This window comes from Phacochoerus africanus, chromosome 11 (genome assembly GCF_016906955.1).
Source record: "Phacochoerus africanus isolate WHEZ1 chromosome 11, ROS_Pafr_v1, whole genome shotgun sequence".
NCBI lineage: Eukaryota > Metazoa > Chordata > Mammalia > Artiodactyla > Suidae > Phacochoerus > Phacochoerus africanus.
In genome coordinates, this window is record NC_062554.1 from 82,876,333 (window position 1) to 82,900,213 (window position 23,881).

At 36.5% G+C, this 23,881-nt stretch overlaps 1 protein-coding gene across 4 annotated transcripts in view; it reads right to left on the bottom strand.

Moving 5' to 3' along the window:
* Window positions 1-240: 240 nt before the first annotated feature.
* Window positions 241-23,881, bottom strand: part of DGKB (diacylglycerol kinase beta) — a 708,921-nt gene continuing 685,280 nt past the window's right edge. For all 4 annotated transcript variants that reach the window (XM_047753443.1, XM_047753441.1, XM_047753442.1 and 1 more), the window contains one exon: window positions 241-1,164. In XM_047753443.1, coding sequence (XP_047609399.1) covers window positions 1,057-1,164 — 108 coding nt within the window. In that variant the 3' untranslated portion in view covers window positions 241-1,056. The remainder of the gene's footprint in view (window positions 1,165-23,881) is intronic.

A 23,881-nucleotide genomic window follows, 5' to 3' on the forward strand; every position in this document is an offset into this window, starting at 1 on the left:
CACACACATATTTATTAATAACCAAAAAAGGAAGAAATCAGCTATTGAGCTTGGATTGTGTTGTATGGCTTATTGTCTGCGAAAGGTGAGAATTTTAATTATAGTTAATGTGTAATTCATTCTCTTCCAGAGTTTTAGTCATCCCCCAAATTAATCATGAAAACCATAAATTTTCTCCACAATGCTTACTTAATTACGCATTAGCCCATTTCTCTCAAGCATCTTTTTTTTTTTTTTTTCCTGAATCTTTGGTGGGAAACACAGTTTGTTAGGCACATAGTTTCAAACATCTATTTGGTTACTGTTGTGATTAAGAATTTTCTTCTAGATTCACATGCAGGAAGGAATAAGGCTTGCCATATTAACACACTTTGCTGCCAAGTAACATGTTTTCACTTATGTCTGGAATTAAAAACAGAACTAAACAAAATAAAAACCACTTCCTATTTTTTATCACAAGAAACTTTATACCTGATATTTTAAATTCCACTCAGAAGCATTAAGATGTTGAAGAAAAACTATTTAGATACAGCAAGTAGACAACTATTTAATAAAATCTTTCAATTACAAGTTTCTCCTCAAGTCAAAGGTCAGAGATCATTGATATATTGTTCGATTCTAAGTGGGAAAAGTATAGCAATCCGTATTTATGATCATTGTAGCATTATTAATTAGTGCTTATTAATAATGGGAATCACATTTCCCATGGTATTTCCTTTTTTTTTATGTTGTACAGATTTTTCTTACAGGTTAGTAAATGTAATTTGGGGAAATAATGGGTAGAGAACATAAAAATCTATGGGAATGCATGCAACAAAAATATGCAGTATCACTTCATGTAAACTTCTGCTTTCTTCATGCAGAGATGCCTATTGAAGACTGAGACAATAAATTTTCTTATAGCTGGATTTTACATTAGCTTGGTAACAAAAACTGTTAAACCAATTCCATGATTTTGCATGAGCAGAAGACTTGAAATAGTTGAAAGATTTCCAGCGTAAGTGTTCCATGGCCCAATTATGCTAATTAGATCTCTAAGAATGAAATGATACAGGATTATTCCTTGCTTCGGTTTCTTGTTCTTTTGACGAGAGAGCAGAACAACCCCGTTTTTGGAGGAGGGCCCATCAGCATTGGGGCTTGATTCTTGTGTATAATTTTTATCTAGGGAAAAAAAAAAAAAGAAAAAGAGGGTAGAAATAGTTCCAGATACCCACTTTTGAGAATCTGTTAAGGTTAATAATATCCCATGAGTAACTGAAACACAAGTATAAAACATAGTTCTAGAGTTTCTATTATTTAAAAAATATTTTTAAGGAAGATAAGAGTACGCATTTAAACCATATTCCGATGCTCAGGGTGCTAACAAGAAATGAAATTTAATTGAAATTACATTTTAAGTATCACGTTACCTCTAACCTCACTTGTAATAACACCCCCAAATTCCTTGTTCATGCCGCATGATTATCTAGTGTAATTTATTAACCATAAGTTATGTATTATTTATTTAAGACAGGAAATAGTGCACCATTATAGTATTCAGAATCCCAGTTATAGCCTAACATCAAGATGTACTTGCTATCAAGGCCAGCCTTATTTACCCTGCTAATCAGATTGTTTCTCTCTTTCAACACGAACTGCAAGGCTTAATTTCAAAACAATCATTAAGAATGAAAGTCAAAAGTTAACGTGCATAAAAGGTCAGAAATGATGAACTAGCTTTCTAATTTGTTAATTAATTGGTAATAGAAAGGAATCAAATATTGAAAAGCCTGCTTAAAACACTTTGAGAGACTGTTCTAAAACTACTCATTTTGATTTCTTTGAAATAAAACTACGAATCACCTTAAATGAGACAACCTTAAAGTAGATTATGTCTGCAATTTTCTCTAATTCAAGTCTAAATTAGAGAAGACATTTTATGAATATATGCTATGCTCAAAGCTAATTGAAAGCAATTATCAAAGTGGCATTTTGTCTGTGACTTTAAGATACATTGTAAGATAATAAATGATTCTCATTATGTAATAAAAAGGTCACATCTTGCCTTTGGGCTAGTGACGCTAAGAGTTTTTCAAAAGCAATCTGAGACATTTTCTTTAGAGAACTGCGACTAATACAAGAACCATCGCTTATTAAATATCGGTTGTCAACCTGCACGGCACCCGCATCAGAGATGAGTACTTCTTTCAAAAAGAAACACCACCTCATTAAAAGCTGCAAAAATATATCTCTTAAAGTGCATAGCTGACATTTTCAAGTTAAAATGAATATCCTTCACTTGTCATTCACTAATAGCAATGAAACAACAAAAAAAAATGTATGTCACGTGGACAGGATCATTAAAATCAGCACTGGGGCTTTTGGGAAATGGCGATTTACCTTACAGTCTAGAAAGACAGAAGTATGTCAAAAACCTGGATAAATGAACAATTTTATTTAACTTTGGTGGAATCAGGTTATTCTGGGGAGATTCAATGTTCTTCTTCATACCGTAAAAATAAATTTTATCTGTAAAAGCCCAGGCTAAAACCAGCCCCAAACTCTCTGGATATCTGATTTTATTTTATTTTTGTTATCTTACGAACCGAGGAACTAATAGCCAGACAGTTAAGATGCCAGAGTGGAACCATCCACGTAGAGTGAGAAAGATCTCTACCAGATTTTCTCTCTTAACAATTCACTTTTAGATTACACTCTACCTTATGCCATTGACATTTATACTCCTCTATCTAATTAATACACCATCATTCATTCACTTATTCATTCCACAAAATGTACTGAGCCCCTACGTACTTCAGACAATGTATAAGGAACCTTTAATAGACAAGCACAATCTCTGCCCTCAGTAAGTTAGTCCAGAAAGATAAATTTAATAAGCTTGTTCAATGGTGCTATAGAAGCTAAGCAGAAAATGACTATTTTTTAGTGCTGAAAATAAAAATGAATCTTTTTATATAAAAGTGCCATTTTTAAATGAGTACTTGAGGATTCAGTTAACACATACCACTTATATATTAACTTTAGGTTCAAACAAAACATCAGTAGCTAAGGTAAGAAAGTACAGATTTCTGATTTACAGTTGCTGGACTAAATCTTTTAGAGGGCATGGTAATATTATTGTCACTAAAACCTTGGAAGAAATACATCATTCTAGTCACTTACAAAAGACTAGCATCAATTCATGACAAAGCATAGGCAAAAGTCCCCATTTCGTTGTGTATGAGATTTTGTTTGCCCTTTGTATTTTTAGCTATTTGGATTTTTGTTTTATCATAGCTATCTTTTTATTAGCAATCCCTTTGAAAGAAATTACATGTTCTTATTCCTTTGAAAAGTATCACAGTGTCTCGTTTAGTGCTCTTGACAGAGTGGGACCCTTCATTCGTGCTATTGACTAAAGTGAAGTTGTAGCTTACAGTTTTTATGTAGGATAAGGGCCCATCCTATTTTTTTCCTCTTGGTCAAAGTACACAACTCTTTCTTTAATGTAACATTAATTATGGAAAAGATGAAATCTACATCCTTTTTGTCTGTTTTTTATAAAGCTGAGAAACAACTGTTTTCCTCTCAAGGGAGATAACATGGAGGAAACTCACAGTCATGAAATGTCTACTGTGTATCCGGGCTCTTTGCATATGTTACCTTGTCTGATAATTACAGGTGTTCACATATTTGAACAGAAGCAAAAACTACTCCTTTAAGGATGAGACTAATTCCAGTCCACGTGAACTCTTCATATGATAATCACAGAAAGTCCACGTGTTGGCTTCAGAAAGCTGTAGAAACTTAACAGGTTCAGATGGCTTGTGTGTGTGCGTGTGTTGGGGGGGGGGAGTTCGGTAAGGGGGGAGCCTCATTAGCATGGGATAATGACTCAGATGCCTGTTTTAAACTCCACACTCTGGAGTTCCCGTCATGGCGCAGTGGTTAACGAATCTGACTAGGAACCATGACGTTTTGGGTTTGATCCCTAGCCTTGCTCAGTGGGTTAAGGATTCAGCATTGCTGTGACCTATGGTGTAGGTTGCAGATGTGGCTCGGATCCCGCATTGCTGTGGCTCTGGCATAGGCTGGTGGCTATTGCTCCGATTAGACCCCTAACCTGAGAACCTCCATATGCCACGTAGGCAGACCTAGAAAAGGCAAAAAGACAAAAAAACCCCTAACCCCCCCCAAAAAAAAAACCCTCCACACTCTTTGTGTTGTTATTATTATTGAGAACCTGTTATCTATTAGAAAAACAATACTGCATAAGGAGCAAATTTTATCCCTTGAAAGATGTCTCAGCACTCTGAAAACATGAACCAAACATTAGGCTCTCTTTGAGTGTGTTCATTTCTTTCTTTCTTTCCTTTTTTTTTTTAAACTTTTTAGGGCTGCACCCATGGTATATGAGGTTCCCAGGCTATGGGTCAAATCTGAGCTATAGCTGCTGGCCTACATCACAGCCGCAGCAACTCAGGATTGGAAACATGTCTGTGACCTACACCACAGCTCATGGCAACTCCGAATTCTCAACCCACTGAGCAGGGCCAGGGATGGAACCCACATCTTCATGGATCCCAGTCATGCATGTTTGTTAATTGCTGATCCATGAAGGGGACTTCAAGTGTGTTCATCTCTTGTAAGAGTCAGGTAGTTACTTCTTGGTTGTTTCTGAATATATCAAAGTATTTATTGAGCACAAGCTATGGGAAAGGCATTTCACAACCTGATTTTGACTGTTTAGTTTGGAAGAGAATCTGATATTGTAATTGAGAGAGAATTGTGGGCAACCATAGGCAATGGTGATGGGACTCCTAAAGTTGGAATAGCTGCACAAAGGTAGAAGGGCATTGCTGAGAATGCAAGATAAATACTGTCAGAATTAGGATGGTGTCCTTCTATAAAAACTTTTCGTTTCTATTTAACCTCTACTCCCCTGAAAACCAACAGCAGCAAAAGTTCTAGGGTTCTTTCTACTTTTATCTTCCTATTGCAGGTTAAGATTGGGAACATCTAAAAATATAAACAACAAAGTTGATTTCACTTTCAGTTTTATAATTATTCAATATGAAAGATGCATACATAGAGACCAGATCAAGGATCACAAGGCAGTTTTCTTGTTTCTATGACACTTCCAGGGTTGCATGGAATGACAGCTGTACCTCTTATTGTAATATTAACAAGAAAAAAAAGTAACAAGATTTGGCTTTTGCTGTGCGCCAAGTATTATGCTAAGTGCTTTATACCCATTATTCAGAAGCTACCTATTTCATCCATCTCTTTGAGTTGCTCTTGAAAAAAGTCAACTCCCATAAAAGTTAATACTACTGAAGTGCACAGAATTGAAGAATGATTTCATAAATGGGATAGAAGAGGGGTTTATATCTGATAGCACACAGTGAATAGTATTTAGTCCCACCAGTTTTTGTGTTCTCTCCAAAGACTTTCCTTCATCCAACTTAAATCAAGGAAAAGAAGAGAGTCTTCTTGGACTCATTCTCCAGGTTGTATTTGACCCAACTCATTGATATTTTCTTTCTTAGTCCTTGTCCATCAGTATTGAATATTTCCACTACTCTTTTTTTATGAAGAGTAATGCTTCTCTTACTCAATGCTACCTGAACATCATACTTAACACCCAGCCTGTGGACGCCACATCCACCCACACAAGGGCTTGTCAAAGCATTTTGATAAAATTAGAACAAAGGTAGGTCTGTTTTTCTCTTCATGGAACTCTCCTACCTTATACCAAAAGAATACTTTTTTCCCCATGATTTTAATCATGTATTATCTACTTTTATCTTTCCAACAACTTTGGGAGGTAGGTGACAACATCCATATTTTACAATACGGGACAAAAACTTGACAGGTTCTGTAACCAGTATTACACCTCTCCAGTTGATAAGTGCAAGAGTTGGATCTGAAAGCTGACTCTCAAATCTCCTAAGTGCTCCTTGTTAATTTCCACCTATGCACCTCTGTGCCAGTTAGTGTTCTGGAGAATCTTCCCTCTTTTCTGCCAGTCAAACTTTGATCCCTGTCCTGCCCAGCTCAAATCACACATTATTTTGGAGATTTTAAATGCTCTCTGAGAGGACAAACAGGTCACTTACAGAAAAGTAAAAATCAGCATGGCATCAGGCTTCTCGAAAACATTAGTGCTAGATGAAATGGAGAAACACCTTCAAATCCCAGAGGAAAAGCTAATTTTAGAATTCTATACTTAGTCAATGTATTGATTTAATACAAGGGTGAAATGAAGACATTTCAGTAATAACAGGATCTAGAAAATTTTCCTGTTATATGCCCTTTAAAACATATTTGAGGGTGTTCTCCAGTGAAACAAATGAGTGAGCTAAGAAAGAGATTCAAAAAGCAGGGGTCACAATGACAACACCAAACACCCCAGGGAGGATGTGGAGCAGCAGGAACTCCCATACATAGTTGCTTGGAATGCAAAATGGAAATAACTTTGGAGGTTTCTTACAAAAATAAACACATTCATCATATGATCCAGCATGTGCATTCTTTGTATTTATCCAAAAAACCTGAAAACTTAACATCTGCAGACAACCTATACACAGATGTTTACAGTATTTTTTTTTCTTTTTTGTTTTTTAGGGCTGAACCTGTGGCATATGTGGCATATAGAAGTTCCTAAGCTAGGGGATGAATTGGCACTACAACCGCTGGTCTACATCACAGGTCACAGCAATGCTGGATACTTAACCCACTGAACAAGGTCAGGGATTGAACCCACGTCCTCTTGGATACTGGTCAGGTTCATTAACCACTGAGCCACAATAGGAACTCCCTACAGCAGCTTTTTTCACAATTGCCAAAACTTGGAAGCAACCAAGAGGTCCTTCAATAGGTGAATGGTAAACAAACTGCAGTTCATATGGACAAAGGAATATTACTCAGTGCTAAAAAGAAAAGAGCTGTCAAGGCATGAAAAGACATGGAGGAAACCTAAATGCATATTACTAAGTGAAAGAAGTCAATCTGAGAAGAATACATTCTATATGATTCCAATTATATGACATTCTAGAAAAGGTGAAACTATGGAGACAGTAAAAAGAAGAAACGGGTAGAGTGATGAACAGATAAAGCACAGAGAATTTCTAGGGCAGTGAAAATATTCTTTATGTTATAGTGATGGAAACCAGCCCAGAGAATACACCCTAATGTAAACTATGGAATTTGGGTGATTAAGATGTGTTAACATAGGTTCATCATTTGGATCAGAGATACCATGCTGGTGGAGGATGTGGCTGGTGGGGGGCTATGTATGTGTGAGGGCTGGAGATATATGGGAAATCTCTGCATCTTCCCCTCAGTTTTACTGTGAACCTAAAAATGCTCTAAAAATTAAGATTATTAACAACAACAACAACAAACAGCAGATCCAACTGCCACCTAAGAGGACAGATTTGCAAGGAATCTAGAAAGAAACCTGCAGGGAAGGGTTCTGGCCATAAGAAGAGGAGTGGGGATAACAGATGGGTTGATATGGTGGAGCTTTAAGAAAAGGAGAATTACTATCATGAGACTTTGTCAAGAAAGAAAAAAAGATATTCTAAAATCTTTAAAGGAAAGAAAATGTAATTGTGTGTGAGTACTTGGTTCTAGAGTTGACAACATTTTCATTATCTCATCATTATATATCTTATATTTATTTTAATAAAATTATTATATATTGGTCCAGAAGTAGAACAGCATAATGGTTAAGATTCAGACTGCCTGGATCTACCACTTCCTATGTGGCAACTTTGGGCAAATGACTATAATTCATTTCCCTCATCAGTACTACAGAGACTTTAGTATAGTGTCTATTTCATTGGTTTCTAATAAGGATTAAAAGGATCAATGCACACAAGATGCTAAGAATGTTACTTGGCACATAAAAACCACTCAGGACATATTAACTATTAGTAAGAGAGTTAAATGGAATAAAAATCACTTTTCTATAGCATAAAGTAAGTTGAATATACCTAAAACTAATAGGTCAAAAAATTATAGCAAAGCATATAAGGCATGCAGTAAAAGCATATAAGGCATGCAGTAAAAGATCAGAAGAGAGAGCCAAAGAATCGAAGAGGGACCTAGTGATCCAGAAATAATGGGACAGAGGCTAGCTACTTTTCCTGGAACTCTGTACATTCTATTTTTTCCAATGTGCATATATTATGCTTTCGTACAAGTGTTAAAAAAATCAGTAAAAATAAAAATTCCCCTACAGGTAACTCTCTTGCACTCTAGTGTTTTGGTTCTGGTTCACAATCCAGGACAACTGACATCATTGTTAGAAATGCAGACTCCTCAGTCCCACCCCAGACCTGAATCAGATTCTGCCTTAACAAGACAGCCAGGTGATTCATATGCATGTTTAAATTCAAGAAGCCCTGGTCTATATGTCATTTCACTTCTCTTTCTAAGGGGTAGGGTCATTAACAATCTGCTGAGTGACTGAGAGACTGAATGCCCAGCACCTTCTTATATGCCCCCCCAAAACATATAGCTGAAACCTAATATTAATGTGGATCCAAATAACCTGATCTACTTAACTTTAATTAGCTTTATGGATAATCTACTAGGGACCAGCTTGCTTCAGCCTTAGTAGTGGGGATTCCAAGTTGAACAGACTCGTTTTAAAATACAGTTGAGGTGCAGGACAGTGTAGTGATAACAACATATACAGCAGTAGGATGTGATATGCATTTTGCTAAGAAGATATTCTCAGAGTGCAATGGAAGCACAAAACAATGCCATTTAGATCATGGAGAAAGGTCAGGACTAATTATAACTGAGCCTTAGCAACATCTCTCTGGAAGCATAGCTCGGGCTGCATGGCAAAACAGAAACAAGGAGATTAGATGGGAGGTGAATATAATGTAGAAAAGAGGTAAAGTGGATTTTAGTTGTGGCAGTGGAAAAGGGAACAAACAGCAGATTTGAGAGACAGCAAGGAGGTACAATCCGCAGGGTATAACCAGAGGTGTGGACGACTGGAAAAGGGAAAGATTCTAGTATGGCGCCAATGCTTTTAGATGTTTGCTATGTGTGCAGTAATGCTTTTTTATAGAAAGGGGTGTGCTTTTGGCAGGAGTAAGAACCAGAAGTTAGTGAACTCTGTTGAGTGTGACACTCAGAGGAGAGACTCAGTGTCTCTGGAATTTGTAGGTCTGGTATTTAGAAGGGAGAACAGGTCTTGGGACAGATTTGGGTGTTACAATCCTATAAATAACATCATCTATTGATGATGAGATTAGTGAAGGACAAATGTGTCTAGCAAATGCAAATATCAAATATTAAACTGTGTAACTGGGGAACATGGACATGTAACAGTGAAGCAGGAGATTATATACTCTGAAAGAATATGATTAGAAATAGCCAGGGAGGCAGGAGAAAAGCAAGAAAGAAGTACCATCATACAAACATTTCTAGAAAATCTTCAGTGTGGCCGACTCCTATTAATGAAGGAGAAGTCTTCCAATTACATGTACCTAGGCATGCCTCCATTTGTCACGATGGTTTGCATATAAGTGATGTAAGCTACTAAATTGTTTATATTAATTCTAAATCCAGAAGTCATATTTGAGAGTGATATATTGTAGAACATTTATGTAATGTGGCGGTTGGCAAGCATTTTCTATAAAGGGCTAGATGACAAATATTTTAGGTTTTGTGGTCTGTGAGGTCTTTGTAACAACTTTACTACGCTATTGCAGCAGAAAAAGTATCCATAGACTACATATAAATAAATCGGTGTGACTGTGTCCCAGTAAAATTAAATGTGAATTTCATCTAATTTCAACATTATGAAATACCATTCTTCTTTTGATTTTTTTCAACCATTTAAAATATAAAAATAATTCTTAACTCTTTGGCTGTGCAAAAACAGGTAGCTGTGCAGATATGGCCTACAGACCATAACTTGCTGACCCCTGATGCAATTACAGTCAAATACTGAAAATTACATCTCGAATTATGAGGCATAAGGTGGCAGAAAAGAATTTTAATTTAAAATTATGACTTGATGGGTCAATAGCTAAATGATGGATACATGTGGAAATAGTCTCACATGGCATGTCTTTTGCTATACTGAGTGCCACCATTTAGAATTCATTCCGTGAAAATCTGAATTAGAACATGTACTAGCTTTCCCAATTCTGGTAACATATCAACCGATCAAATTTGGCTTAAATGTTTAGCTCTTTATTGCTTTGCACTAGGGTGGACTTAATAATATTGTTTCTTAGACAGTACCTCAGCAGGGACTATCTTCTTTTTAAAATATTCTCCCTGTATCTAACCAACATATTCTTTCTCTGATTCATCTCTTTAAGAGTTTATTATCACTGGATTTATTCAGCTGCCTTAAAAATGAATGGGGTTTTCAGAGCAAAAAAAAAAAAAATTCCATAAAATATCTGTGGGGAGAGCTTAATTTAGCAATTATCCGGAACATTAGAAGTTACCTAATTTGATTCTGGAATAAGATTGTCTCCTTCCAATAATGGAAACCATTTTGAATTCATGCATGTAGCTGAGCCATATGACAGCGGGAATAAAGAGCATGTTAAATTTTTCAGGTCCATAACTGCCAAAAAGCAAAGCAATGAAACATAACAATTTTCTAAAATCCCTGTGCCAGCTTCTTTATGATTCCAGCCATTATTTTCTGGAATGATAGTAATTTCCAAGTTTAATGTTAAAGTCTTTGATCTAACATCAAATTCAGAGAAATCATTGTGACGATTTACAATAAAATATTTTTAAAAAATGGGTTTGAAAGGTTTACTTGCTGATTAAACCCAAAAGAATTTTAAATAGGTGGGGTAATGAGAAAAGAGAAACTTTTTCCTGAAAGTGATGGGCTATTTGGCTACATCACAGGGGAAATATTCATACCTGGATTTGAAATCTCGTTCAAGATATAAATTTGGTTCTCTCTTTATTTTATGGTTGTAAATTGGCTGCCAGGGAAGGTCAATGACATTTTAAAAAATGTTTTTATTATTTCCATGTCTTTACAGAGAAATTATATCCACAATTTTAACCCAGTAACTATTTTTCTTTTTGTAGGGTCTCTCTCTTTGGTCAAATGGGAGAAAAAAAAAAAAACGAAAACAAAAAATTCCCCTCTTTGACTACAACCAGAGAATATTGACAATATTTACAAATTGTGGTTCTACTTCTCAACAAACAATATTTCATATACCCTTTCCTATGTAGTCTTTTCACATAGCATAGAGGTTAAGATCATGGATTCAAGACAGGAGGCAAAGGTTTGCGTGCCAGCTTGGCCACTGACCAATGGATCTCACATTTTTGAGCCTCAGTCTCTATTGACTAAATGTGGATAACCATACACCTACTTAAAAAGACCAATACAAGTACCAAGTGAGGCTATGCATGTTATTTATGTGCTTAATACATTTTACTTAATAATTTTAGCACAATTATGCTTAGTCCAGTGGAAAACACATTTTGCTTACTCCTCCCCGAGACAAGGTTTTTGGGATTCCTTGGGTGACATTGAGAGATGACATTTATGGCCATCTGCCTTTCCTCTGAGGAGGCCAGGAGCACCTGTTAGGATTTCAGCCATATGCCAGGCTCCAGTTCTACCCAATGGAAAGACTAGAAAAAAATCCATGTTGGACATTTACTAACCCATGGAAAGTCTGGGTTTTTTAAACCAAGGGAGATCAATAAGCCCATTCTGACATACTGTGAGAAGCTTCTTTAATGACCCAATTCCTAGTCTCAGCTATACCCTTCATTATTTGACATATCACAGGACTGACTGAAAGACTTCCTCTTCAATTTTAAACTATTTCATGGTAATCCAGTCAACATTTTGACAGGCTACTCATAAAAACCTGCCACCCCATTACGTGATGATAACATATATATATATATACATTTTTTTTCCCTATCCATTCTAAGGACTGAGCAACTGCAGAAATCTGTTTTGTTTTTTGTTATTTTATTTATTTATTTTTTTTTTGGCTTTCCATTCCATTCCCAACCCAAAATGATCTTATCATCAGGCAAATCTAATGATCTTACTTAAACTCTCTAGTTCAACATGACCTCTAAATTAAGCTAAAAATCCTTCCTGTGAGGTTGAAGGTCCTTTAGCTCAGATTCCCATGGAATCACCTGCCTTACCCCACACCCCCTTCCTCCTGTTATATTTCCATCATGTCTTCTTTCATGTCCTTGTAAACATCATGCTCCCTCCCACACCGTATTGTTCCTTCTGCATCAGACACTCTTCCTTCCCTTATGACTAGATATATGCTCCTCATCCTTTAGTTCTCAGATCTATTTTGAGTTTGACAGCCTTCCTAGAACTCCTTTGTGAAGGTCAAATCCTTCTATGATAAAATACCTTCTAATATGACAGGAGTACCATGGTACCACAGTATCACAGTATCAGTCCTGTGAACTTTTCATTAACAGATCTTACTTCATTATTGAAACTTTATATACATGGGAATCTTCGAGTAATGTATACCTGAAAAGAGTTCAGAGATCATGCCTTAGTTTTGTTTTTTCTCTCCATTATAACACTCTAGGACAAAAAGCCAGTACCTATAAAGAAGGAATTCAGTAAGAATTTGTTGAAAGAATGAAAAAATAAATCACTGATATTTTTGACAGGGTTTGTATTAAATAGTTGTATTATTAATTTTTATTTGCATATAGAGGTGACTAAACTAGCTATAACATTCCATTAAGCGAAAGTCTAATTCAGAGTAAGACCCTATTCTCTTCAATTCTGTGGAGCCTAAGAAAGGTGAGGAAGCTGCAGGAGAAAACTGTGAAGCTGGTAAAGGCTGGTTCATGAACTTTAAGGAACAAACCATCTCCTTAGCATCAAAGCCCAAGATGAAGCAGCAAGCACTGATGTAGAAGCTGTAGCAAATTATGCAGTAGATTTAGTTAAGATAATAAATGAAGTTAGGAACATTAAACAACAGACTTTCAATATAGACAAAACAGCCTTATATTGGAGGCAGATGCCATCTGGGATATTTACAGCTATAGAGGAGGAGTCAATGCCTGGCCTCAAAGCTTCAAAAGATAGGCTGATTCTCTTAATAGGGGCTAATGCAGCTGATGACTTTAAGTTGAAGCCTATACTCACTTACCATTCCTAAAATCCTAGGGCCCTTAAGAATTATACCAAATCTACTCTGCCTGTGCTCTCTAAATGGAACAATGTAGCTTGATGACAGTACATCTGTTTACAACATGGTTTACTGAATATTTTAAATCTAGTGTTGAGACCTACTGCTCAGAAAAAAGATTCCTTTTCAAAATATTACTCTCATTGACAATGTACTTGGTCACCTAAGAGCTCTGATAGAGATATACAATGAGATTCGTATTGTTTTCAGTCCTGCTAACATAACATCCATTCTGTAGCCCATAGATCAAGAAGTAATTTTGATATTCAAGTGTTATTATTAAGACCTACATTGTGTAAGGCTATAGCCACCAATAGAGTGATTCCTCTGATGGATCTGAGCAAAGTAAATTGAAAATCTCCTGGGTAGGAATTATCATTCCAGAGGCTATTTTAAGAACATTCACAGTTCATGGGAAAATGTCAAAATATCAACATTAACAGGAACTTGGAAGTTGTTGATCAAACCTCATGTAGACTTTGAGGGGTTCAAGACTTCAGTGGAGGAAACAACTTCAGATGTTGTGAAAATAACAAGAGGACTAGAATTAGTAAGTAGAGCCTGAAGATATAACTGAATTGCTGCAATCTCATGATAAAACTTTTACAGATGAGGAGCTGCTTCTTATGAATGAACAAAGAGAGTGGTTTCTTGAACGGAATCTACTCCAAATGAAGATTCTGTGACAATGGTTGTAATGACAAAAAAGGGCTTAGAATATTACAGAAACTTAGTTAATAAAGCACTGTAGGGTTTGAAAGACTGATCTCAATTCTGAAAGAAGTTCTCTTGTCGGTAAAATGGTATCAAGTAGCCTTGCATGTTATAGCGTAACTGACCTTAAAAGAAGAATCAATTGATAACAGCAAAATTTACTGTTGTTTAATTTTAAGAAATTGCCATAGTCACCCTAACTTTCAGTCACTATCACCCTGATCAGTTAGCAACCAGCAACACTGAGGCAAGACTCTCAACCAACAATAAGATTATGTCTCAGTAAAGGATCAGGTAATAGCATTTTTTAGTATGAAAATATTTTTAAATTTAGGCACATACATTGTTTTTCAGAAACGATGCTATTGCACACTTAATAGACTACAGTATACTGTAAATATAACTTTTATAGGCACTGGGAAACCAAAAAATCATGTGACCTATTTTATTGTAATATTTGTTTTACTGTAGTGGTCTGGAACTGATCTCCAAGGTATGCCTGTAATATGTTAAAATTAAAAAATTTTTTAAAGTCTCAAATAAGACACGTGCAACTATGTTCTGAATAATCAAGGAAATAAAAACAGTAAATTATTGCATCATATTTTGTATATTTTTATTAAGTTTTCTTTTTTTTTTTTGTCTTTTTAGGGCTGAACCCATGGCATATGGAGGTTCCCAGGCTAGGGGTTTCATTGGAGCTACAGCTGCCGGCCTACACCACAGCCACAGGAATGCCAGATCTAAGCTGCATATGTGACCTACACCACAGCTCATGGCAATGCCAGATCCTTAACCCACTGTGTGAGGCCAGGGATCGAACCTGTGTCCTCACGGATACTAGTCAGATTCGTTTCCGCTGTGCCATGACGGGATCTCCTATTAAGTTTTCTTAACTCAATTTTTTTTTTTCCTTAGGGCCGCGCCCTTGGCATGAGAGGTACCCAGGCTAAGGGCCAAATTAGAGCTGTAGCTGCTGGCCTACACCACAGCCACAGCAATGCGGGATCTGAGCCGCCTCTGCAACCTACATTATAGCTCACAGCAACACTGGATCCTTAACCCACTGAGCGAGGCCAGGGATGGAACCTGTGTCCTCATGAATGCTAATCAGATTTGTTTCCGCTAAGCCATGACCGGAACTCCTTACTCAAATTTTTACTTGAAATTGGTAAACTGTCCTGGGAATATCTCTATGAAATACTGGATCTTTGCTCTCTTAGTAGTTAAGAAGTCTTATGCTTTAAAACTTTCAACAATACAGTAGTTGCCTCTCGAGGAAAAGCTTAGAATTTAATTTCTAATTTTTATACATAAAGTCAGAAGAAATGAAGGGCTAGTTCTCTCACAAGGTAATTGTGGGAGAAAAGTCAGGCTCAGGCTGTGTGATTCAATGGTTAGTGTCCACCAGAAGAGCAACCTCTACCTGCTCTGGAAGGAAAGAAAGAAATCAAATCTACATATTAGTACAATGATGCTCATCAGCAAGGAGGCTACTAACTTTCCCCGTTCTAGAGAAATATATTCAATTTTGAACTAGATGTAAATTTAAACAACTATTGGTCCTCTTGAAAGCTAATCAAAAAATTCTATTACATGCATACAATTTGATCACCTTTAGCATGATTAACAGCCCAGTTTTAGAAATTTAACCTCAATATAAATGCATAAGGTATTACATATACTTAGTATATTTCTCATCTCACTTTTTGACCTTTCATGTTTTTTGGACATCATGTCCAATGTGGGTTAGCCATTCCTATCAAAGAACTGAAATGAACTTTTCTAAATCGAAACTTAGTAGATTAATTCAGGTTTCAAAATGGAAAATAAAAGAACAATGTGGGTTTATATCATAATACTTAAAGTACAGAAAAGAGCTATTAAAAGGTAAGTCATTGTATATGTAACCTGTTTGGGATAACTTTTAAAATATAGTATTATAAGAAAAAATTCTTTAAAATATTTTTGTGCAAAATGAAACCAAATCTAATCAGTTTGGCATTAATTAAGCTCTAATAATGTACTTCAGTATCTTTCCTAAATACTGTGATCCGTTTCTCCTTCATCCAGGACGATTTGTGCACATTATAGTGTCATCATAATTTTAAAACATACTGAGAAAATGACAGAGCTGCAATATTAAAATAAATGATTAATGGTATTTTTTTCATGTTTTGTACTAATAGGTATTACTGAGCCTTTAAATTAATAGAGCTGTCAAGCTCAAGGGTGTTACAGATCCACCAATGAACCAGAATGGAAATTATATATTCCACAGACACCTAAAGATGACACTTTGGAATATTTTAAATTTTAATTAGTAGGTGCAATTGTTTTCTTCTCTGTAACCACCACAAATTAATTGGAAATTAGTCACAACCAATCCCCTTTTTTTTTTTTAAACAATCTGAGATGAATAGATTGGTGCTTTACACCTTAACATTCTTGTTTGGGGGCCAGAAAGCACACATGCAGTAAATTGCATTGTCAATTACAAAAACAACAACTGTTGTGAAATGAGGAAAAAATTATGCACAGGTAAACAAAACTAATTAATGCATAAGTAACAGAGGAACACACAAAATAATGCTACTAAACACTAATGTGCCAGTCTTTGGGGGGAAAAATGTTTAGAAATGCAAATTTATGCAAGAGTATTTACCAATGAAGTCTTAGGTAAAAGGATGCTTTCCCTTTATGTTTTATTTAACTGCTTTTGGAGTCTCACTACCACTCATCCATTAGAACAGCAACCTGCTTATTTAAATGTTTCAAGATGACAGGAGACTGTTAGTTAATTTTCTTTCTTCAAAATATTACGATGTAACTCATTAAACAACAAATGGTGGTATTTTCTTCTTCTTCTTCTTCTTTTTTTTTTTTTTTTTTTTTTGTCTTTTAAGGCTGCACCCGCAGCATGCAGAGGTTCTCAGGATAGGCGTCCATTTGGAGCTGTAGCCACCAGCCTATAGCCTATGCCAGAGCCAAAGCAATGTGGGATCTGAGCCGAGTCTGCAACCTACACCACAGCTCACGGCAACACCAGATCCTTAACCCAGTGTTTGAGGCCAGGGATGGAACCTGCGTCCTCATGGATGCTGGTTGAGTTCATTAACCGCTGAGCCACATGGGAACTCTGGTATTTTCTTCTTTAAGATTTATCTTTATTTTGTATGTAAATATTAGTCAAAATGCAATATCTAGGCATATCAAGAAAATATTCACTGTCTACACCTGTTAACCATTTTCCTACTGTTATTTTATGGGTTACTCTTTTTCTTTAATCACTAAAATACACATGCTACCTTGCCTGCTTTTCTCCCTGCTCTAAAGTAAGCCATTAAATTGCACCTCACAAAATCAAATACCTCGGAATAAACCTGACAAAGGAGGTAAAGGACCTATATGTCGAGAACTATAAAACTTTAATCAAAGAAATCAAAGAAGATGTAAAGAAATGGAAAGATAGTCCATGTTCCTGGATTGGGAAAATCAATATTGTAAAAATAGCCATACTACCCAAAGCAATCTACAGATTCAATGCAATCCCTATCAAATTACCCATGACATTTTTCACAGAAGTAGAACAAACAATCCAAACATTTATATGGAACCACAAAAGACCCAGAATCGCCAAAGCAATCCTGAGAAACAAAAACCAAGCAGGAGGCATCACTCTCCCAGACTTCAAGAAATACAAAGCCACAGTCATCCAAACAGTGTGGTACTGGTATCAAAACTGACAGACAGACCAATGGGACAGAATAGAGAACCCGGAAATAAACCCTGACACCTATGGTCAATTAATCTTTGACAAGGGAGGCAAGAACATAAAATGGGAAAAAGAAAGTCTATTCAGCAAGCATTGCTGGGAAACCTGGACAGCTGCATGCAAAGCAATGAAACTAGAACACACCCTCACACCATGCACAAAAATAAACTCCAAATGGCTGAAAGACTTAAATATACGACAGGACACCATCAAACTCCCAAAAGAAAACATAGGCAAAACACTCTCCGACATCAACATCATGAATATTTTCTCAGGTCAGTCTCCCAAAACAATAGAAATTAGAGCAAAAATAAACCCATGGGACCTCATCAAACTGAAAAGCTTTTGCACAGCAAAGGAAACCCAAAAGAAAACAAAAAGACAACTTACAGAATGGGAGAAAACAGTTTCAAATGATGCAACTGACAAGGGCTTAATCTCTAGAATACATAAACAACTTATACAACCCAACAGCAAAAAAAACCAATCAATCAATGGAAAAATGGGCAAAAGACCTGAATAGATATTTCTCCAAAGAAGATATACAGATGGCCAACAAACACATGAAAAAATGCTCAACATCGCTGCTTATAAGAGAAATGCAAATCAAAACTACTATGAGATATCACCTCATACCAGTCAGAATGGCCATCATTAATAAATCCACAAATAGCAAGTGCTGGAGGGGCTGTGGAGAAAAGGGAACCCTCCTACACTGTTGGTGGGAATGTAAACTGGTACAGCCACTATGGAGAACAGTTTGGAGATACCTTAGAAATCCATACATAGAACTTCCATATGACCCCGCAATCCCACTCTTGGGCATCTATCCGGACACAACTCTCCTTAAAAGAGACACATGCACCCGCATGTTCATTGCAGCACTATTCACAATAGCCAGGACATGAAAACAACCCAAATGTCCATCAACAGATGATTGGATTCGGAAGGTGTGGTATTATACAGAATACTCCTCAGCCATAAAAAAGAATGACATAATGCCATTTGCAGCAACATGGATGGAACTAGAGAATCTCATCCTGAGTGAAATGAGCCAGAAAGACAAAGACAAATACCATATGATATCACTCATAACTGGAATCTAATATCCAGCACAAATGAACATCTCCTCAGAAAAGAAAATCATGGACTTGGAGAAGAGACTTGTGGCTGCCTGATGGGAGGGGGAGGGAGTGGGAGGGATCGGGAGCTTGGGCTTATCAGACACAACTTAGAATAGATATACAAGGAGATCCTGCTGAATAGCATTGAGAACTTTGTCTAGATACTCATGTTGCAACAGAAGAAAGGGTGGGGGAAAAAATATAATTGTAATGTATACATGTAAGGATAACCTCACCCCCTTGCTGTACAGTGGGAAAATAAAAATAAATAAATAAATAAATAAAGTAAGCCATTAGAGTTGCTTAAGATGCCTTAAAAATGGTGTCTGCCAAGGCAGCAAGTGTCATTTTACAATAGGTGTGCAACTTTTAATAAGAAAATATTATTCTTATTAAATTTTCAAAATAAGACTATTGTCCAGGAAATCAGCCTGGTGCATTAACTATCAGTTAATACCATTAAAAGTTAACTGACTTAATGCAAAGGTCTTGAGAGATTCAAGAGTTAGGTAAACCTACACGTTTCATGAACTGCTTTATTCTGCATGGGTTTTTAATATAATTTTCCTTTTAGATAATTACTAAAGATTGACCTTTAAATGATCATAGGGAAAAAGTAAAAGTCACTGCTAATTTTCTATAACACTCTGGCTGAATCTCAAAAATACATCAAATACTATTTCAGCATAAAATAACATGGATTTAACTATTTTTTTTTCGTGTAGGGTGTTAGTCTAAACAATGAAAAAGAGGAATTTCAGGTGCATTATTAAATATAATGATAATTAATATACACCGCAAAATAACTAATAGTTTTGAAGTGTTGATAAATGCGATGCATAATAATTTTCAACAACCCTTCTGTACTCTCCTGTGATTTTGCAGGTAGTTGGCTTTAGAAATAAGGAAAAAGTTCCAAGATTAAGTACTTTTCTGAAATCCAGAGGTCACTGATACAACAAATAGAAGACCCCGGGCAATGGCCTTTATTTCTGTTTTCTACCCAGTGGCGTATAGTTATTTTGCACAGTAATATTCCTACGCAGCTTCTATCTCCCCTCCTATGGAAGTCCCATAAAACACTGTTTTCAAGGAGTGAAAAATATTTTAACCTCGGACTACTATGAATTTCCGCTAAAGTGCTTAGAGAAGTGGACTATTTCAGTTGTGGAGGCCAGCCTACTCAAAATAACTTCTAAAACATTAAAACCAAGAATAACTTTCAAATAAAAGGCTGATATGCAGAAGTTGTAATAAAATAGTTAAGATTCTATAATAAAAGAGTGGTAAAGATTTGTAATTTCTAATCTGTTTTCAGTTCCCAGGTCTGTGATTGGTTAAATCCAGGTAGTCGGCATAAAGAGATCCACCTGCCATTAAAGATAAGCAAATTCTAGCTATTTTCCTACTTCTCAGATTCTCCCCTTTTTCCTCATAATTCTTTTCATGTACTGTTTACATTTAGCCTTTACTAGCCTCTTGACAGGAGACATCATTCTATACATAATTTACCTTTAAAAGTATTTATCGTACCTTTAGTAATCAAGAGAGATATAAACACATAAACTATGGAAATAAGCAATCCATCTGATACTGTATTTCCTAATGTAATATTATGTGAAATTCTCATTTAAATGGTATTCCCAAACACAAAGGATTTTCATGGTATTCAACTTTACAAGTAGGTTTAAAGCACCATTAAAATAATCTCTTTCTTAAACCAGCTTAACTCCTTTTCAACCGTGAGTGCTCCATGCTTGGTTTGCTGTGGTTAGAACTGCCAGAGAAGTCTCATTGACTGGCTTTGCCTTTTTAATACCTGCACTCTTTCACCCACTACTGTGCATTACAGAAAGCTTCAGAGATCTTGTATTTTTGTCCTCTCTGAACTTTATATCTTTAGGCAAATAAGCTTATTGAATGGTTAATGGGTTTTAGGAGTAGAAAAACAACTTGGGAACAGCCCCACTTTTATAACCCTTTGCTTCATGACCTTGAACCGTCACCTAACCTCATCTCCACAGTCTAAAAGGCTCCCATACAATCACATAACTTACTTGCAATAGTCTTAAATATGTCTGCATACAAAGTAATCTAGAAAAACACATCTCCTATGGTCATCCACACCATTACTGCCTAGAGAAATACCTAAAACATAACCTAATTTTTATAAGTGAGTAGAAAAATCAATGACTTTTTGGGTCAATTATTTTCCCTCAAGCAACAAGGTAAATGTGGTCTCAACTGCTTAAATGCAGGACACATAAATAGAAAAAATTAATGCAGTTTTCTCAAAATGGATAAGATTTATGATTTGAGGTTTAGGGCACTTCTCAGACTTATTTAGAATTTTTGTAAAAGACATGTAAATGGTGACTATACTGTAAAATATGTAAGTTGGCAGATAAGTACTTCTGGCTAATAATATATCAATCTGACAGGTACTACACAGGCAAATCTCAAGTGGCCATATACAAAATCTAAGGAGAGTGGTGGTTTCATTTCTAGTCAAGTAGAAGTAAGCTGGCACCATCCTGAATCTCCCACTGAAGGCAATTATAAACCCTGCACAGATGCATGGAACAGCTAACTGAGGATTGCTGCAAAGCAAATGATAGCAGGTAGATAAGGGAAGGAAACCAGAACATGAAATGCTCTGAGCCAGAGATGATCTTCCTGTTTTTTTCTCCCCCTTCATATTTCCCAGCCTGGAACTGTAACACCAAGTATAGGTGGAGGGCTCCAAGAAAAGCCTTGTTTTTGATTCAAGGGTAGGCAATGAAGGACTTGTAGGGAGAGGTGAGAGAGGGTGAGAGAAGTATCTTGTGTCATTTCACCCCTACTCCACCCCAATCCCTCCCATCCCAGTACCCTGGCAATTCCATAGCGTTGACAGGGGGCTACAACTCCAGTGAAGGAGAGCCCTTCTCTATGGTCACTGAAACTACAGTCTCAAAAGCATGGGCAAATGCCTGCTGACTTTCTCTCTCTCTCTCTCTCTATTTCTTTTCCTTAAGGCCCTGGAGGTAGATGCTAAATCAGGAAGCACGTGGTAATGGAGAGAAACTAAAGGTTTGGATTTCTAGCCAGAGGAGCCCTGGCAGTTCAAAAACCTCAGGGAGATCCTGGAGTGGAGAGGGCCTCAAAAAGACTATCTCTTAAAGTTGTTATATGATCTTCAGAGTTTACCCCTGGACAGCGTAAGAAATAGATTTGACCTTAAGAAGCATACTGACAACGGAGAGAATTGAGTTGGGGGTAGACCACACCCAGGTTCCAGATAAACCTATGGATCTTGTACATGTAGGATAAATCTAATAATAATTTGAAAATTGAACTGATATTGGAACCATGATTCACAGGCAGCAGGTCAGGATTTGTGGCTTGAACCTAACTGGGTCAATTACCTGCTAAAAGAGCAACAATGACAACAATAAAAAAATTATTCCTCACGAGAATTAAATGACACCCAGATATAAAAATATTCAGGACACAATCCAAAACTTTCAACATATGATGATCCAGGAAGATCTCAAAAAATTCCCAAGGGGGAAAGATAGCCAATGATGCAATCCCTGAGATGATCAAGTGTTGGAATTATCAGACAAAAAATTTATAGCAGCTACTATTACCAAGCTCCAAGAATTACTGACAGACAGTCTTGAAATGAAAGCCGATAGAGATTATCAGCTGAGAAAAGGAAGATAATAAAAAGGCACCCACTAAAAATTTTACAACAGAAAAATTAATGACAAATGAAAGGGAACTGCAGAGGCTCAAGAACAGCATGGAGATAAAAGAAGAAAAAGTTAGTGAGCTTAAATATAGATGAATAGGTATTATCCATTAGGAACAAGAGAAAGAACAAAGAGGGAAGAAAAAGTTAACTGAGACTTAAAGATTGAGATACTACATAAATACCTAAAACATGTCATCAGGGTTTAGAAGGAAAGGACAAAGAATGCAGTGCTTAAATCACTATTTGAAGAAATAATGGCTGAAAACCTCCCACTTTGGCAAAAGACATAAACCTACAGATTCATGAAGTTCATAGAAACTAAAAAAGAATAACCTTAAGGAAATCCAGCCCAGATTCACCAAAATAAAAGTACTGAAAATTAAGGACAAAGAAAAACATTTTTGAAAGCAGCCTGAGAAAAACGATGCATTACATTTTGTACAGCAATGATTCAAATGTGGATTTCGCATTAGAAATCATATTATGTAAAAGACAGTATGTGAGGTAAATGAAGTAAATGAAGAGGATTTAAGGATGAAGTCTTATAATACTTACAATTAAATCAGAAGAGCTGGACACACTGGAATTCCCATTGTGGCTCAGCTGGGGGGGTTAAGAATCTGACTAGTATCCATGAGGATGCTGGTTTGATCACTGCGTTGCTGTGAGCTGAGGCATAGGTCACTGATGCGGCTTGGATCTGGCATTGCTGTGGCTGTGGCATAGGCTGGCAGCTGCAGCTCCAATTCAACCCCTAGCCTGTGAACTTTCATATGCAACAGATGCAGCCACCCCCCCAAAAAAAAGAGATGGACACATAACTGCATAGCTGAAATACAAGGCTGTGCATTGGGATGGCATTATAAAGATATCAACACAGTCACATGAATACAAAGGACCAGGCAGTTATTTCAGACAGATGGGCAGTTAAAAAGTCTTCATGAGGAAATTGCTGCTAAGCTTGGCATTGAAGGGAGGGATTTTATTTTATCTTTAGTATATATGTATTTATATGCCATTGCCTTCCAGAAAGACTTCGAAGTAAACTTATAAAAATACACATATCTCAACAGGGTAGGATAATTAATTCAGGCAAAATAATAAACAGTAGGTAAGATTAAATGAAAGAGATAAAAACCATTAATCCTAGAGAACTGCTGAGAAGAACCACAGATTTGCAGGGAGTCTGCTTGAAGGCCAGAAGAATGTGTCTTTTTTCTAAACCACACAATAGGGAACGAGGATTTTAGGTACAAAATTAAGCTGTATAAGGAGAAAGCCTTTGCAGAATGGTTTCTATGAAGCACGGCTGGCATATGGCAGCTTTGGGAGATTG